Raw genomic sequence first — 17,665 nt, 5'->3', positions numbered from 1 at the left:
TTCCTGCCAAAATGGTGAGCCATTTTCCACACTTTCTCCTCAAATCCTCCTTCGGAGCCTGCACTGCCATTTTCTTCACCCCTCACTTCACCCCTCTACCCTTAAATTTTAAGTTAACTGCATTTTCCCTACATTCTGCGGATCAACAAATCAGTGATGCTATGAATCACAGCTGCAGTGCATTTGTAAAAAAAAAGCTTTAATAAAACAATGGCAGCCAGAAAGCAAATTTTTGGAGGAGGAGAGGACAGACAAACATTGAGTTAAAAAATGGGTCTGAAAACGCTTTCAAAATAAGGTAAATGCTATGTGTGGACAGGGCCTCTGATTATTTGTTAAAAATACCCCAAAACTGGTTTGGGTGGTACAGAAGGGAGGGGTTTTGCTCTTACCAGCAGCACCAGTATCATGGGACCTTGATAGATGTAGTCTGTATAGATTCCTGTTCGTTTCCCAAACCAACACCTATCAACCAAAATACAGGGGGGTGGGGGGGGGGGAAGAGATCACAGTGAAGATTCATCTCTACCCATGGCTGAATCTGAACTTAAAGGCAGCCGCCAAATCCATTCTGTACAAACATTCTCAGACACATTTCATTTATTGGAATCACTTATTTCAAGTCGTGGAGTCCCCTAACACTTAGCATTCATGTTCTCGAGGGCAGTGAGGATGCAGAGATACTGAGGAGAGCGCCCCTGACCGTGAGCAGACTGCTTTTGCTCCACAAAACATTACCTGCAATCCATCTCCTAGACTGGCAATAAAAAGAATGCCGCATGGAAAGCACCTTTTTCTCATTAGCAGTAAGACTAGAAGGAATTGACCCCAGAATCACTCAGGTAGTGCAGGGGGATCCCTCCCTGAATCTTGGGCAGCCGATGGGACCAGTGATGACTCCGTGGCAGCAGGGGGTTTGGGGGCAAGGGGCTAGAGGGCAGAGCAGAATCCCAGCGTAGTTCACCTCTAGTGAAAGGCCTGGAGCAGCTGCCCCAGAATCCCTGTGGTGCTGTAGACTGCCACGGTGACCTAGTGGCAGGGCTGATTCCCCAGGTCACCATTGTGGGATAGGAGGTACAAGATGGAAGAGGCAACGGGTCAGAGCCAGATTGGGAACCTCCTGAAGATTTGGACTTAGAGCCTGGGGAGGACAGTGGGGTATAATGAAACCGACCTCATGCTCCAAAGCATCCCTTGCAAGGGAACTGATCTCTGTAGTTTGAAGATGAGCTGTAATTCAGGGGGATCCTTAGGCCCCACCTGGAGGCTGGCACCCCTACTCCCCATTTGAAAGTTCACCCCATTCCCCATACACACCATCAACATGCCCACATGACTGCAGCTCCAATGAACAAAAGGGAAAAGGCTGCTCCTGAGGGAAGAGACCCTCTTAACCCAGGGGTGGGCAATTATTTTTTCCATGGGGCCGCATAAGAAACAGAAAATATTGTGGAGGGCCGGGCCAAAAGGCAGGGGGTGAGGCGCTTTTGAAAGCCCCGCAGAAGCCGGCAGCCAAGGCCACCGGCTTCTGTGGGGCTTTCAAAGACACCTCGCTCCCCAGCACGGCAGGGGGGCCAGTCAGGGTCATCCGGCGGGCCGGATGTGGCCCGCGGGCCGTATAATGCCCAGGTCTGTCTTAACCTAATAAGGAGTGATTTTGTATGCACCATGTAAGCCAAGAGAAGAGGGTGGGTCTGGTTTCAACCAGGACTTAGCATGGAAGTGAAAAACCGCTACTAATAATTAAGGGAAACGGTGGCTGTCCGAAATTGATCCGGTGTGTCTGCATGATTAATGACTACAGCAGAGACTGGCCAGGGGCCTGCTAAGCCCTCTATTATCACATCCCTGGGAAAGTAGACCCAAGAGGGAAACACCAGAGGCCTCTGTCATCAAATCCTGGCCTCACTTCTTTTGGCTGTGCCTCACACCACACTGACCAGTTATGCACAATGTGCTTGCTGCATGATGAGGGTGATTGTCCATCAAAGCAAATTTCTTGTATGGACCCGTTTTCTCAAACCCCGCTTCTACTTTCCATTCTCTCCATGGCAAGTGAGACCACTTTTAGCATGACTTTTAATTTGCTTCGCCACCAGAGCGGGACAGATTTGACAGTGAGCACAGCTTTGCCCCTGAGATCTTCCTTCTGCCCATGGCCAACCTTCCCTCTCCCTTGCGTTGCTTTGCATGCCTTCTCCCTTGCCCCCCCTCCATGTTGCCAGCTGCTTCAAGTAATAGAAAAGAAGCTCACTCACACAACACCGACCTCTAGTTCTTTTGATATTTTGAAATATTGATATAAAGAGAGCTGATATAAATAACAAGCCTCTGTCCTTTGGCAGCAGCAGCACAACATAACACACACATAATGGTGTTGTGGGTAGAGGATGGGAGGGAGAGAGAATATCTATTCTAGGATAGCCCCCTGCTTTAGCAGTCTATGGTACAGAGAATCGCTTTGCCTCTTTCGGTGGGGGGAGGATTACTTTTGAAACAGTAATATCAACACAAGTCCAGCTTAAAGAGCTAAGCTAGCTGTCTTGACTACCATGTGTAATGAGATCTGTGCCTTTAAGAATCATGGGCTGAGTTAAGAGAATCAGGCCTAGAGAGCTCTCTGCAGGAAAAAGGGAAAGGGCGGAGTGCCTTCTCATGTGTGAATAGAGAAACATGAGGAGAGCCCTTTGCAAGCTCAATGCCCAGAGAAGAGTCCTGATGTAAGCGATCCATGTGTAATGGGTTACCCTTGCCTGGAACTAGACTTACTCTGCATTGCACCAAGCAAAGTTGGATTTTGTCACTTTCCCCATACATAATTGCACTTCTGCATTCAGAGCCACACGGAAAGCCTTAACTTCTGCAAGCCTGCGCTCAAGTCATTCTCTGTTTTGAAAGGACTGCCAGAAGATTTCCATACATCCATGATGACTAGAACACTGCTATTAAAAATAGTAGAAATCCGATATACTCAAGAACTGGCCTCCTCTGCTTTTGAACATACAAAGCCACCCTATCCTGGCAGTATATACAGTCAAGACTTCTCTTGCAAGTCTGTGCAGTCTAAATATGCCTCAAGGCAAGGCAGGAAAAGGGAACTTTTAACTCTTCAAGATCCACTTGGATTTGCTCTTAGGAACTGACAATCTCATTCCCACTCCTATTCTGACTGGCTGAGGATTTTTCAACCCCACAATCTCTTTAATTGGAGGAAGTAGGGATAACACTGGGATTTTATGAGGCCAAACATGTGCTGTCCCACTCAACTGCAGCTTCTCCTCTTCTCCCAAAAGGGAGAAGGCTCCATACTCTTCTGGCATTAACATCAGAATTGGCATGCCTTTACTTAGATGAACTGGCAAACTGGTACAATAGCTACTTAATAACTGAACAGAACAGGCAATTTTTATACTGAAGATTGTGGGGTTTTTAGGCTGTAGTGGCCGTGGTCTGGTAGTTTTTGCTCCTAATGTTTTGCCCACGTCTATGGCTATCATCTTCAGAGGCATGTCATAGTAAGATGTGTTTCTCTCTGTGGCACAGTGTGGAGTGTGGAAACCCCACAACGGCCAGCTAATTCTGGCTGTGAAAGACTTCAACAATAGAAGAAGAAGAAGAAGAAGAAGAAGAAGAAGAAGAAGAAGAAGAAGAAGAAGAAGAAGAAGAAGAAGAAGAAGAAGAAGAAGAAGAAGAAGAAGAAGAAGAAGAAGAAGAAGAAGAAGAAGAGGGGGAGGAGGAGGAGGAGGAGGAGGAGGAGGAGGAGGTTGTTTGGATTAATACCCCACCTTTCTCTTCTGTAAGGAGTCTCAAGGTGGCTTACAAACTCCCTTCCCTTCCTCTCCCCGCAACAGACACCTTCTGAGGCAGGTGGAGCTGAGAGAGTTCCGAAGAACTGTGACAAGCCCAAGATCAATCAGCAGGAATGTAGGAGTGCGGAAACACATCTGGTTTACCAGATAAGCCTCTGCCACTCAGGTGGATGAATAATAGAATCATAGAGTTAGAAGAAACCACAAGGGCCATCAAGTCCAACCCCCTGCAATGCAGGAACACACAAGTGGGGAATCAAACCCGATTCTCCAGATTAGAGTCTACCTGCTCATCACTCTGATTCTCAATACATTTTTTTTTACTTTTTATATTTTTTGGACTGTTCACTAACTTGACCAAACTCCCACAGTTGTTGGAAGGACTTTTTTCAAGATATGTTGATGTGGTCTAAGCTCCTTCCATGGAGGGCAGGATAGAGCCATTCCAGATAGAATTTCAGGAGGTCCAACTTCTTTCTCCCCCTGCCAAAAATGTGACAAAATTCCTCCCTCTGCCAGGAGCACTGGAGTCTAGCTATTCTCCTTGTGCCCTACTGAACTCTGCCATGGCCGCACCACCAAGTTTAAGACTGCAGGAGAGCAGAACAGATTTCAGGTTCAAGTCATCTGAGGAGCACTATGACTAGACAACAGCATCAGTTCTGTGCCTTTGCAGGTCTGCCACCAAATCGGCTCCGTCTGTGTTCGCTTAGCAATTAAAGAATGTTGCTTGGATGCCACAAAGCATCCTGCCTTCCACCTCCAGATCTTCCCATAACACCCACTCCGAGGCTCACAGGCCTGTTCTGGAAGACATTGCCATAGCAACAGAGAGGTGGGTGTGGGACTGACTTACTTCTCATTGTCATAGTAGAGTTTTCCAATGGCCCACGCGATGATGATGGGGAAAGGGATGCCTGTGAATGAAACAGAGATGTATCTCAGTAACTAGAAGAAGAAGAACAAGAAGAAGTAGTGTTGGATTTATATCCCCCCTTTCTCTCCTTTCCCTTCCCCCCTCACAACAAACATCCTATGAGGTAGGTGGGGCTGAGAGAGCTCAGAAAAGCTGTTACTAGCCCTAGGTCACCCAGTTGGCATGTGCTGGCGTGCACAAGCCAATCCAGTTCACCAGATAAGCCTCTACAGCTCAAGTGGCAGAGCAGGCATCAAACCTGGTTCTTCAGATTAGAGTGCACCTGCTCTTAACCACTACACCAGGCTGGCTCTCTGGGGAAAGACCCCCTAACAGGAGGGCAGAGGAAGGGGTAAGTGTGTTCGGGTGTGGCTCCCAGCGCCTCGCCTCATCCCCATTCCTGAGGTACTCTCAGAATTAATTTTTTTAATTTTTCACAAAAAGTTACAAAAACAAAAAAGATTTAGGGGGAAAATAATAGATTAATTTTTTTTAAAACCCAGAAAAAATAATAAGAGGACAAAAAGCCACAAGAAAAGAAACTGAAGAGGAAACGAGAGAGTGAAGAGGTGGGAGCTTCTGAAAGCTGAAAGGCTAGCTCACACCTACTGATCCTAGAAATTTTCAGAACTATTGGGTCTACTAACAATCCCCAACTAATTCACCTGTCAAATTGAAGGCCCCTAGAACTCCTGCGGGGGGGTGGGGGTGGGGCAAGAGTCAGGCCCTATCTGCTCTTATGCAGCAAATTACCCCCATTCAGTAGTGTATCAGGGAGCTCCAGAGAGCTCAAACCAGCTGAAGCATCATCTTCCCTGGAAATCCCCAGGTATTTCAGAATTTAGACCCAGCATGTTTTTTTCCATGCAGGGGCTCAGCTCTGCAGCACGTTCATTAAATAATGAAAATCTCCCATTGTCCTTTGGTTCCCCTGCCCGGATGTGACCCACCCATTCCTCTCCTTGGTACTCACACCAGCCGATACAGATGAACATCCACTTCCGCAGCTTGTCAGTGGAATAGGTAAGGACGATGGCCGTGTGAAGGTAGCATCCCTCACCGAACATCCAGAAGAAATTGGTGACATGGAAATAGTTGTAGGCGGCAGTGACAAGTCGACACCAGAGCTAATGGGAAGGAATGAAAGCGGGTTAGGAGGATGAGTGTCAAAAAGCATCCAGGCCACCCAAATCACCCTTGATCAGGCCTGCTTTACTCCCTCTCCTATAGGTCAAAGCAAAGTAATTTGTCTGATAGTTAACTTAAAGTTGGACTGTAGCAGCTACTGAATAGTGATGATTCTTTGTTTGCTCTTGTTGTGGCTACAAGTGAGAGCAGCAGTGGTGTAGTGGTTAAGAGCAGGTGCACTCTAATCTGGAGAACCGGGTATGATTCCCCACTCTGCCACTTGAGTTGTGGTGGCTTATCTGGATTAGTCTGTGCAATCCAACACATGCCAGCTGGGTGACCTTGGGCTAGTCACAGTTCTTCTGAGCTCTCTCAGCCCCACCCATCATGGGGAGGGGGTTGAGTTTGTATGCCCCTTTGAGTCTCCTTACAAGTAGAGAAAGGGGGGATATAAACCCAAACTCTTTTTCTTCTGCAAATACAGAGCTGTTTCAAGTAGGAGTGGAGTGTCCAGAGACGATTGCTATGCCAATAGGTCATTATAATGTTATACTATTATAGCAATCTACCAGTTGCTGATTGAAAATAAATCCTTCTGGGGGTGAGACAAGGAAAATGGTAGCAACAAGGTTGATGCTTTAAATACCTTTCTATCTACAAAGTATTCAAAGATGCATTGACTGTGATCTTCCCAAAAAGATCAACTCACAGCAGGTTTGGGAAAAGTCACAGCAAAGAAGAGGGAAATTTGAGGCCATCCACTTCCCAGGTTCCCCTGCCCTGGTTTTGTGTGATCTTTCCCAAACCTGGTTTGATGTGATCCTTTTTGGATCTTTACACTCCACAAGGCATGCAGACCCAACTGCAGGTCCCACAGTCATCAGAACAGGCTCAGGGGAACCTACCACGTTGCTTTCATGCACATCTGGATTCATAGTGAGCTGCATCACAAACCAGGTAGCATTCCGCAAAATGAAGGCTGTGATTAGATTCCAGTGGATAATATTTCGCAGACAGCGGATACTCCTGAAAGAAGAATGCTCAGAATTATGGGAGGGCATCACAGGATCCTCCCCACACCCTCTTCCATATTTTGGGACCCCTCACCTCAAGCGCATGAACAGGACGAAGGCCACCAGCAACGCTCCTAAGGAGATGCAGTGTCCCAGGTAGTTGATGACGACAGCGATGTGATAATGTAGCCTGCTTTTCTTCTGTCAGACGAGAAGCACAAAGAGAGATTAGGCAGCAGAGGGATATGCTTGGGAAAGGAGCTAAACCCATCTCATTTCCAAACCTTGGATTGTACAGAGTGGGTGAAGATTTCATTTTATTTCATTTCAAAGATGCTGGGCCCTTGCATCAGATTTCTTGAGGCCAGGAAAGGGAATGGAACTGAACCATAATCAAGGGACTTGAGGCAAAGCCAAGCAAAATAAAGCTGGCAGTCAAAGGCAGAGATTCACAGGTGAAACCTGGCAGAATCTAGATCAATGGACGCCAACATGGTGCTTAAGGATCATGGTGACCAACGTGCTAACTTGCGTCTTCCCCAAAAGCAAAGAGTTAATCCTGGGCTGTTTCTGCATGGCACAATTATACCGGGTCACAATCGGTATTTTACAATCCGGGTCTATTTTATTCTGGCTGCTCCCTTCGCATGGCTGCCTATTTCTGTGAAGGAATTAAGTGAAGACAAGGAGGAAACACTCCAGTTTGTCTCTCATGAGCCCGGGTCTTTTGTATTTACACCGCAAACATATCTGTGCATGCGCAAACATTCCCAGTATCCCGCGTACTAATTGGACTCCACTCCTAATTAACCCAGGCAAAAAGGCACCCAGTCGATACCATGAGCAGAAAATGTGCTTGATGGAATGTTTCAGGAAGAGTGGGCTAAAACGGTCAGCGACAGAATAGTTAAAAACTGACATGATGTCAGGTGGAGAGATCAGCGGGGCGGGCGGTAGGGGAGGCAGATCAGGCAGCTGGGAGGGAAAAATAAACTGGTTCTGCTCCCATGGTGTTTGCACGGGAGGAGTTCAACCTGGGATTTTTTAAAAGAATTGCCAATTTGGCAATTTTTGAAAATCCCGGGATGAGAAAAATATTGTGGGACAAGTCTGATTTAGGACCGGGAATTGTGCAAACTTCTTGGCCAAACCGGGATATTTCCCTTGCTCAACCCAGGATATTTGGACTGTGCAAAAACAACCCTGGTTTTCCCATAGGGCTACTGGGCCAGGCTTGGATCCTGCTGTATATAAAGTGCCCTGTGTAAAGTGTGTTACAGTCGTCTAATCTGGAATTTCTCTTAAACCACATAAATGGAACACCCTGTGAGATTTCCTTGGGATGCTGGCCTGGATCCTACCAGCTAAAACTAAAGAATTAAGTTTCAAATTCAATCTTCTGGTACCTTGGGTTTGTTCAAGAGACACAGCTAGAGGTAGTAAGTGCACCCGGGGTTTTTTCAGGGGTTGGGTTTATTAGAACTGCAGGTTTGGCCAGATCCAGCGTTGAACTACAAGCTCCGACTCCAGAGTCCACACACACTTCAGAGATGGCACAGACAGTTCAACACTGGACCCAGCCAAGCTACCGGTGAGGGAGAAAGGGACATGGTAGAGGGTTTTTTTTTAAAGGCAACTGGCCAAATAGGCCCAAAAAATGTTCAAAATATCAGCATTGTTTCAGGATCCAATTTTTTAGCTCCCTTTTATTGTCACCTTTTTCTGGGTAACCCTCCCCTAAACACCAACAAGGAATTTTTCAGGGCTTTTTTCCCCTGGTTTGGGCTCACTGAATGCCTACCCTTAAATAGGCCACATATGTGCCACACCACAATCACTGCATGGAATGTGAGAAGGATTCCAAGTGGTACAACGAGAGCTATGCTGTACGGAATATGTTTGAGGGACACAGTGCTTGCCACCTAGCAGAAATGGATTGGCCATTAAAGTCACCGGGAAGATCCCCATAGGATAATGGTTTGGGGGGCTGCTGGTCCCCAGCAGGGCCAACCCAGTCCTAATTGAAGGGTAGCCCTTGCTCTCTGTGGGGTAGGCAACAGGAGCTGGGAACCACTGCCTCTTGCTTCATGTTGGGTGAAGGAGCACAGCTCCACTGAGCCCTACATGGCAATGGAGATGCCTGGCTAAGTCTCATGGGATTGACAGGTGGCTGCATCCCTCCTTAGAGGGGCCTTTTCCTGGGCCGTTTTTTCCTCCCAGTCTGTCCATCAAGCCCTGTCCAAAGATCTGGGCAGTAGTGTATTTGGGGGGGGACAGGGGGGGTCTCAAGCCCCAGCTGCCACTTTTAGGGGGCGCATTTTGCAGCTGTACCCCTCCCTCACAGCTGCACCCGGTTGGAAATTGCCTATTCGGGAGCACAGTTGAGGGCCCCCACTCCCATCTCCATATGGAAGTTGGATGTGCCACACCTGATCTCCACGTGAAGATGGGAGCAGCAGGGGCCACATATTTGCCACACCACAATCACTGTGTGGAATGTGAGGAGGCAGGAATACGCTGGGGTTCCTGGTGACGCAATGAGAGCTATGCTGTCGGGAATGTGTTTGAAGCCAGGCTTGGACCCAGCTAGATCCAAACCTGGCTTCAGCTGAGCTCAGACTAAAACAGGCTGCTTTCAATCCCCCTCACTTTATACTGTTGACTCTGCCACCCTCCCCTAAGCTCCACTGGCTGGAGATGAAGTTTGGGGTAGAGCCAATAGTATAAAACTAGAGGCTCCAGAGCAGCAGGGTTTAGTCCGAGCATAGCTGGAGTCAGGCTTGGATCCAGGTCTAAATCAGCAGCTTAGAGCTGGATCCGAGTCTGGGCCCAGCCAAGCTCCAATGGCCCCCTGCCTGCCTCCCACTTCATGTGGAGGGGGTGGCAGAGCAAGTTGGCTCGCCCCATCCGCAAATCCCCACATGGATTGTGAACGGCTTGTCAGCCCTCAACTGCATCCTGCTGATGTTTACCAATGAGAAGTACCGCTCCCAGGCCGGTCTTCCCACAGAAACAGCCAAAGACTGAGATTGAACAAGCATTGTGAAAAACACACACACAGCCACTGCGCTGTGACTGGCGGGGGTCTCCCTGAAATGATGGAGAAAGTCTCAGGAATGGAAAATAATTCTTCACAGATGCAGAAGATGGAGGCTGTATAGGACAGTTCTGCTTTCCGCCCTACAAGGTTCAAGGTGTCGCAGTCTTCTTGCCAAGGGGGCAACTCTCTTCCCCCATTAATTGCTAATTCACAATTGCTGGATGTGAGCTTCACAGCAAGGCAATTGGCTAATTTAATTAGCCATCCCTTCTCTCTTGTGACTTCTACCCTCCCTCCTGTGTCTCCCCTCCCTCCTTCCTGCCCCTAGGGACATCCAAACTTAATTGCTACTGTGAATATATCATGTTTCCAGGAACCTTCGCTAAACTCTAATTAAGTGTCAGCCTTCTGGGATTTTCCAGATAATGGCTACACAGTTTGCATTCCCCTCCCTCTCACACTCTGCACCACACATGGCCTGCTAAGTCGGGAAATGCTTGCTCCGGCTGCTAGTGTTAGGTCTCAAACCTTAAGCCAATAAACAGACTCTGTATCAATGTGTTGTCAGAGGTTTTCACGGCCGGATTCAACTGGTTCTGGTGGGTTTTCCAGGCTTTTCTCTGTGATACACCTCTGAAGATGCCAGCCACAGATGCAGGGGAAATGTTAGGAACAAGATCCACCAGACCACGGCCACATAGCCCAGAAAACCCACCACAACCAGACTCTTTGATCAGTAGCGTTTATAGATTAGCTGTAGGAATGGGATCTGTATGAAGTCTCTCCGCCCCCCCCCCCGCCCCCAATGTGTTTTTTACCGGGAACCCCGTGTTTATTAGCCCGGGTGGAGTGGGCCTTAGACTCGCAGCCAGTACTAACTTCTGTTTTCTTCTAGTATTTTCTGTGCCTCAAAAGCCTCTGAACATGGCAGCTACCTTTGGCTGCATTTTCTGCTTCTCATTCCTTCCTGTAAGGCTGTACGCTCTAGCTGGTGTGAGACCGCAGTCCCAAAATAAACCACAACCTCTATTTCAGATGCACCAGCAATAGCCAAACTTCCTACAACTGCACCCATTTCATTGGGCTTACAACCCCTGGTGATCTCAGAAAAGGAAGTGCAAGATCTATTTCACAGACAGAAGCCTGGAAAAGCACCAGGCCCAGACAAGATAACACCTTCTTGCTTAAAAGTCTGTGCTGTCCAATTGGCCCCCATCTTCACCCAAATCTTTAACAAATCACTAGAGATGTGCTATGTTCCTTCCTGCTTCAACACTCCACTATCGTCCCAGTGCCGAAGAAGCCTTCCATCAAGGAACTGAACGACTACAGAACAGTTGCTCTAACATCTGTAGTTATGAAAACTTTTGAAAGGCTAGTGATGTACCATTTGAAAACCATCACGGATCCACTGTTGGACCCCTTGCAATTTGCATACCGAGCAAACAGGATCATTAAAGATGACGCTGTTACCATGGCTTTGCACTATATTTTACAGCATCTTGATTCGCCAAAGACCTACGCAACGGTCCTCTTTCTTGACTTTTAGTTCAGCATTCAATACTATCATACCAGACATTCTTCTAACTAAACTAAATCAGCTAGCAGTACCTGAGCATATTTGTAAGTGGATCGCAAGCTTCCTAACAGATAGGAAACAGCAGGTGAGGCTAGGAAAAATTACATCAGACACTTGTAAAATGAGCACAGGGGCCCCCCAAGGCTGTGTGTGTACTTTCATTCACTTCTCTCTCTCTCTGTATACCAATGACTGCATCTCAAACGATCCATCTGTTAAAATATTGAAATTTGTAGATGATACAACAGTGATTGGTCTCTATCTGAGACAACGCGAAAACCGCATACAGATTTGGAGGTTGAACAACTAGCCTCTGTGGTGCCACTCTGGAACAATCTAGAACTGGAACACTGTTCTTAAACCAGTAGGAATGGTGGTAGATTTCAGGAGAAACCCTCCCATCCTACCTCCTCTCACAATACTAGATACAACATCATGTATCAATAGTAGAGGCCTTTTAAATTCTAGGGTTCCATCATATCTCATGACCTAAAATGGTCACCTAATATCAAAAATGTCACCAATAAAAGCACAACAAAGAATGTTCTTTTCTATGCCTAACCCAGGGAAGCCTCCAACTGCTCCAAGGAGCTGCTGATACAGTTCTACAGAGGGAACTAGCTTGAGTCTGTCATCTGCACCTCTATAACTGTGTGGTTTGTCTCCTGCAACTCAAACAAGATCGACACAGACTCAAGAGAATAATCAGAATTGCAGAAAAAACAATTGCTGCTAACCTGACTTCCATTGAGGACCTGTATACTGCACGGGTCAAAAAAAAGGGCTGTGAAAATATTTACTGACCCCTCGCATCCTGGACATAAACTGTTTCAACTCTTACCCTCTAAACGTTGCTACAGAGCACTGCACACCAAGACAACTAGACATAAGAACAGTTTTTTCCCGAATGCCATCACTCTGTTAAACAAATAATTTCCTCGATAATGTTAAACTATTTATATATTTATTATATAATTACTGCACTACTTTTTTCATCATTCTTATTACCCATCTCCTCCCACTTGTGACTGTATGACTATAGCCTGTGCTGACATTTCATTTTAATTCATTTTATTTTATGATTTTACATTTTATGGTTTCGTTACTATTGATTGTTTCCTGATTGCTTACTAGACCTATATGACAATCATTAAGTGCTGTACCTTATGATTCTTGACAAATGTATTTTTCTTTTATGTACACTGAGAGCATATGCACCGGAGACAAATTCCTTGTGTGTCCAATCACACTTGGCCAATAAAGATTCTATTCTATTCTATTCTATTCTATTCTATTCTATTCTATTCTATTCTAAAGCGACCTGTAGTTTTTCTTAAAAAACGTAAGACTTTATTGAGAACTGAAGCATGCAAGAGATAGATGAATTCTGAGGAATATAGAAAGAACCAAACCTTAAATCCCTGCTGCCCTTGACCTGCCCCTAGCCAGGCCCAAGAGCCGCAGTTACAGTAAGATAACAAAGGGAAGAATACCAACATTCAAATACAGAGTTAACATTACAAAAGGCAGGGCTTGGCCACACCTTGGAGAGCTGTGGCTGCATTTTAGCTTTCGTTTCCTGGAAGGCTAGAAGGGGAGGGGGGATGAGTCAAGGGGCCCATCCTGACAGCTGGGACCGTGATGGCAGAAATCCGCAGGCCTTAAATGAATGAATATTTCCTAGTGATTCTGTCCCTGGGCCTCCTTTACTTTCACTAGTTTCACGGGGGGGGGGGGGGTGAATTCTGGACCAGGGAGAAGTCTATCCTTTAGCTGATTTCTACTTTGCAAGGACTGACAACCCTCTCTACAGAAGTGGCCTATCATGACGAAAGATGAGGCAGCAATTTTTAGGCAGAGAAGACAACAGGTCTTCTAACCCATAAGACAGAATCCACTGAGAAAGTCTCTTCTACAAACACCGCCTAAATGACCCCTTGTAGGTAATTCTGATGCCTCTGTGAGCCAATGTGGTTTAGTGGTTAGAGATCCATGCTCAGCAGTGTAGCTGACAGCCCAATCCAGATGTGTGGGAAGTGCACATGGGCTGGGAATGGTGCTGGAGAGGCAGCACCATGCTGCCTCCAATGGCACTCTGGATGGTGCAGCAAGCAGTGGGGGGGGGGGGGGACCCTGCTGTCACCTGGGAAAACTCTATTGAAAATATGACTTATGCTACATGGTTTTGTGGCACAAGTCAGAGGACTGCGCTGGAGGCATTCCTGACCAAAAGGTGGTGGGAGCGGGCTACTGTCAGCTCCACTTCTAGTCTGCCACCAGCGTTGCCAGAGCCCTCGTTTACACCAACGGAGCTCTGGGGGCAGATGCTGCTTCCAGGTTGGGTGTTGCAGACCTCCACGGTGCCCCCACCTCCCTGTTTGTCCTCCCTACTGGCGTAAGTGCCACTCACACCAGTGGGTAGGGCAAATGTATTGGCACAGGCCTCTGCCGCTCCCACAGCCCGTTCCAGTCCTCCCTCACCTGGATTGGGCTGTAATTTACCTCAAAGGGCTGTTGTGAGAATAAAATGCAGGGTGGAGAATTACTTGAGCTCACAGGAGGAAGGGCACAGAAAGAATATACAGAGAGTTCCCTGAGGTTGAAAAGCAAGTCATATGAATATATCAGCAGTATAATCAAACAGAGAACTAGCAAAATGTAGTGGTTGGAATAGGGCCTAAGTTCGAATCCCCATATTACCATGGGAGCATGCTGGGTGACCTTGGGCCAGTCAACACTCTAAGCCTAATCTACCTCACAGGGGTGTTATTGTGAGGATAAAATGGAGGAGGAGAGAATGATGCTGTAAACCGCTTAGGGTTGGTATTGGGGAGCAAAGCAAGGTACAAATATCTACATAAATAAATACAAAGATCTCTGATCAAAAAATCTGGAGGAGGCTTTGGGAGAAACAACAGCAGTGAAACCAGTTGCAATCTGCAATTTGCAGTCCTTTATAGAAAGGACACCAGGCCCACTTTTCAACTGCTCCATCTGAGCGGATATTGACTTTTTTTCTTCTAATTCACATGCAGAGAAATATATGCTTAAACTTGACATGTTCATACCTCCTCATTGAGGATCGCCAGACATTGGGAGTAATTTACATGCGTTGCCCAGCTTCCATTTGCAAAGCATTCTCTGTAAACATTGTCTGGAAAAGAAAGGTATGGGGAAGAAATTTAGCAGTGCTGGCAGCAAGGAGATTGAAAGGGTTCAAAGCTCTGCAAGTCACAGAATCACAGAGTTAGAAGGGGCCATCCAGGCCATCCAGCCCAAACCCTGGCTCAATGCAGGATCAATCTAGCCCTAGACCAGTGGTTCTCAACCTTCCAAATGCCGCGACCCTTTAATACAGTTCCTCATGTTGTGGTGACCCCCAACCCTAACATTTATCCATTTTACAGATGGAGAACACTGATGCAGAGAGTCTTAGGCAACCCCTATGAAAGGGTCGTTCGACCCCCAAAGGAGTCCCGACCCCCAGGTTGAGAACCATTGCCCTAGACCAGTGATGTAAAAACCACACAGCGGGGTGGGGACAGGCACCCCAGGTGGACGTCGTTGTGGACACGTGGGGGGTGGAAAATCGCCCCCACGCCCCTCCTCACCCTGCCTCGCCTCTATGAACAGAGGCTGTGGTTGCTCCTTGGAAGAAGTGGATTCGCTTGAACACAAGTTGCTTAAGTATCCTCTATATGATAAGCTTAGAGAAGAAATCCCAGGGCCTATTTTGACTGAATGGGCTGGAAAATATTTGCTGTTGAGTAAAGAGTTTCCAGTGATGTAGCCCGGTTTTGTGTGTCAGTAAATAAATACAGGAGAGCCGGTGGATAGGAGATAGTTCTTATATAGGAACGTCAAAATAAGTTATATTTTGTATTTTAATGTTCTTATTTCTTTGTTTGTAAATAATTTGGAATTTGGCCTTTTATGAAATACTAGCGGGGCCCGGCCACGCGTTGCTGTGGCAATTGTCCTTCTCATCACAGTCCGCAACCCACACAGATGTCCATGCAGGTCCAATGATCCCCAGCATAGCCTTTGGGGAGCAGCAGTGGCATAGTGGCTAAGAGCAGGTGCACTCTGATCTGGAGGAACTGGGTTTGATTCTCAGCTTTGCAGCTTGAGTTGTGGAGGCTTATCTGGGGAATTCAGATCAGCCTGTGCACTCCCACACACACCAGCTGTGTGACCTTGGGATAGTCACAGATTTTCAGAGCTCTCTCAGCCCCACCCACCTCACAGGGTGTTTGTTGTGAGGGGTGAAGGGCAAGGAGGTTGTAAGCCCCTTTGAGTCTCCTACAGGAAAGAAAGGGGGGATATAAATCCAAACTACTCCTCCTCCTCCTCCTCTTCTTCTTCTTTTGGGGTGGTCAAATGGAATCCCTCTTTCCCTTTTCAATTCACATTATTATATGGTGCTGTCTTGGTTTTTAGTATAAGGTAATCTTTTCCATTCCACAACGGAACTGTCCAGAGTGTGAATCCCGCTGTCCATGAGGCTGGTTGACACGCACAGTCCTGGCTTGGGTAAGGCAGAACTGGGGCAAGGAGGCTATCCCAGTCAGGCAGCAGAGGCAGGGTGGTGAGGCACTCAGATCGAGGCTAGCTCCCTGGGTTTTTAAAGGGCCACGTGCAAAAGAAGCAGAGGCAGTAGTGTTGGTTTGCCCCCACCCCGTGGATTTTCTTAGAAGAAAAAAGCAAACTCCAGTGAGGAAGTGGGTAAGTGGTGGTTGAATGTGAGGGAGGGCAGAGTGAGGTGTGTGAGGATGAGCTGGATGTGTATGTGTGTTGTGTGGTAGCAATGGGTGAGGTACAGAGAGTGAAAGTTACCTGCATGTGTGCGTGGGGGGGGACCCCACCTGATGTCTCACACGGCAAAGTGTGTATGTGTTTCACTGCCACTCGTATTATCTACCAGTATTACCTATTTGCTGTTTTCAATGCTCATCTCTGCCCATCTGCGTGAACATTCTGAGCCCTCATACCAACCCCTCAGGGCACAGACATGCTGCACGAACATTCTAAGGGTGACAGTTAAACACAGCCAGCTTCATGGCCTGGTGCGCCGATAAAGGCGTTTTACCTGGCTCAGGTATGGACTTTTGGTGATTTGAAGGTCCGATTACCTGCCTGCAACAGGGAGGGATGTCATGTGAAAATTTGGGGGGCGATCCGTCCAGCCGTTTCGGTGTTAGGGAGTCACCAACAAATGGATGGTTAGCTTTTTATATAGATCGATAGATTGTTTTACTGATTGCTAACTGTAAATCAACAAACTAACTATACAATCTCCCCCAAGACCAAGAGCACAGCAGAACGCTGCTGAAATATACAAGAAAGGGATTAGGAATCCCAAGCAGAGGTATGCTTTCCTCTGTTTTTTCTTCCGCTAGGCCTTGCCAGATAAGGTTACATATATTACATGTCACGTGTAGTGCAAGGCAAACAAATAGCACAAAGAAGTGACAGCCATTTTGCGCCAGTTACACAGCACAATTCATCCATCCACAGCCACAAAAAATGCCTCTTGGGAGAAATAAATCCCATTTTGGGCAGCCTTACCAAATTCCTGCTGACTAAGAGCAGCTAGAGAAATAGGCAAGATGACATTTGACATCATTCAAGGCAATGTTCCAAAGTCACAGGCATCAGAGATTTCTGAAATAATATTGTAAACTCCCCCCTCCAAATATGCCCATCTCTGGGGAGAGTCTTTGCCCAAGTGTAGTAATTCATGCCTCTAATACATTTTGCGGCTTTGCAATTGACAACAATCACCACATTTAAGCAGAAAAATAGCATTTTCTGCACTATCATCTGCCTGGCTCAGTACAAAAAACCAGAGTGGGATATTTTCCCTTCTTCTGCCAATTTTCTGAAAATGCTTTGTTGAGTAAAAAATACCCAAACATACTAAAAAAGACATGTGAACTCTGGTCCACAACACATGTGCCCTTGACCACCCTGCCTAGAACTTTTGTTTTGTTTTTCCCCTGTAAGAGACTTACAAATCTATTTACCTCTGGAGTGTGCTGCTGTGGAAGGCACTGGATTTAACTACATAAAGTGAAAATTAATAAAGCTCATGGAGATACGTATGAAACTCCAAAGACCACTGCCCACAAAAGCATATGCTGCACTTTCTAGTTTCCAAGGTGCCCTGGCCCAGATGTC

General features: G+C 46.8%; 1 protein-coding gene across 2 annotated transcripts in view; it reads right to left on the bottom strand.

The window, feature by feature from the left end:
- The window catches only part of CRHR1 (corticotropin releasing hormone receptor 1), a 113,537-nt gene that overhangs the window by 26,460 nt on the left and 69,412 nt on the right, over positions 1-17,665 (bottom strand). For both annotated transcript variants that reach the window (XM_048517990.1, XM_048517991.1), the window contains exons 4-9: positions 14,554-14,639; positions 6,961-7,067; positions 6,759-6,879; positions 5,699-5,852; positions 4,666-4,726; positions 393-465 (exon numbers count right to left, since the gene is read on the bottom strand). In XM_048517990.1, the coding sequence (XP_048373947.1) occupies positions 393-465; positions 4,666-4,726; positions 5,699-5,852; positions 6,759-6,879; positions 6,961-7,067; positions 14,554-14,639 (602 nt within the window). The remainder of the gene's footprint in view (positions 1-392; positions 466-4,665; positions 4,727-5,698; positions 5,853-6,758; positions 6,880-6,960; positions 7,068-14,553; positions 14,640-17,665) is intronic.

Source organism: Sphaerodactylus townsendi, linkage group LG15 (assembly GCF_021028975.2).
Source record: "Sphaerodactylus townsendi isolate TG3544 linkage group LG15, MPM_Stown_v2.3, whole genome shotgun sequence".
Classification (NCBI taxonomy): domain Eukaryota; kingdom Metazoa; phylum Chordata; class Lepidosauria; order Squamata; family Sphaerodactylidae; genus Sphaerodactylus; species Sphaerodactylus townsendi.
The sequence above is the reverse complement of the archived record's forward strand: the minus strand, read 5'-3'. Positions and strand labels throughout refer to the sequence as shown.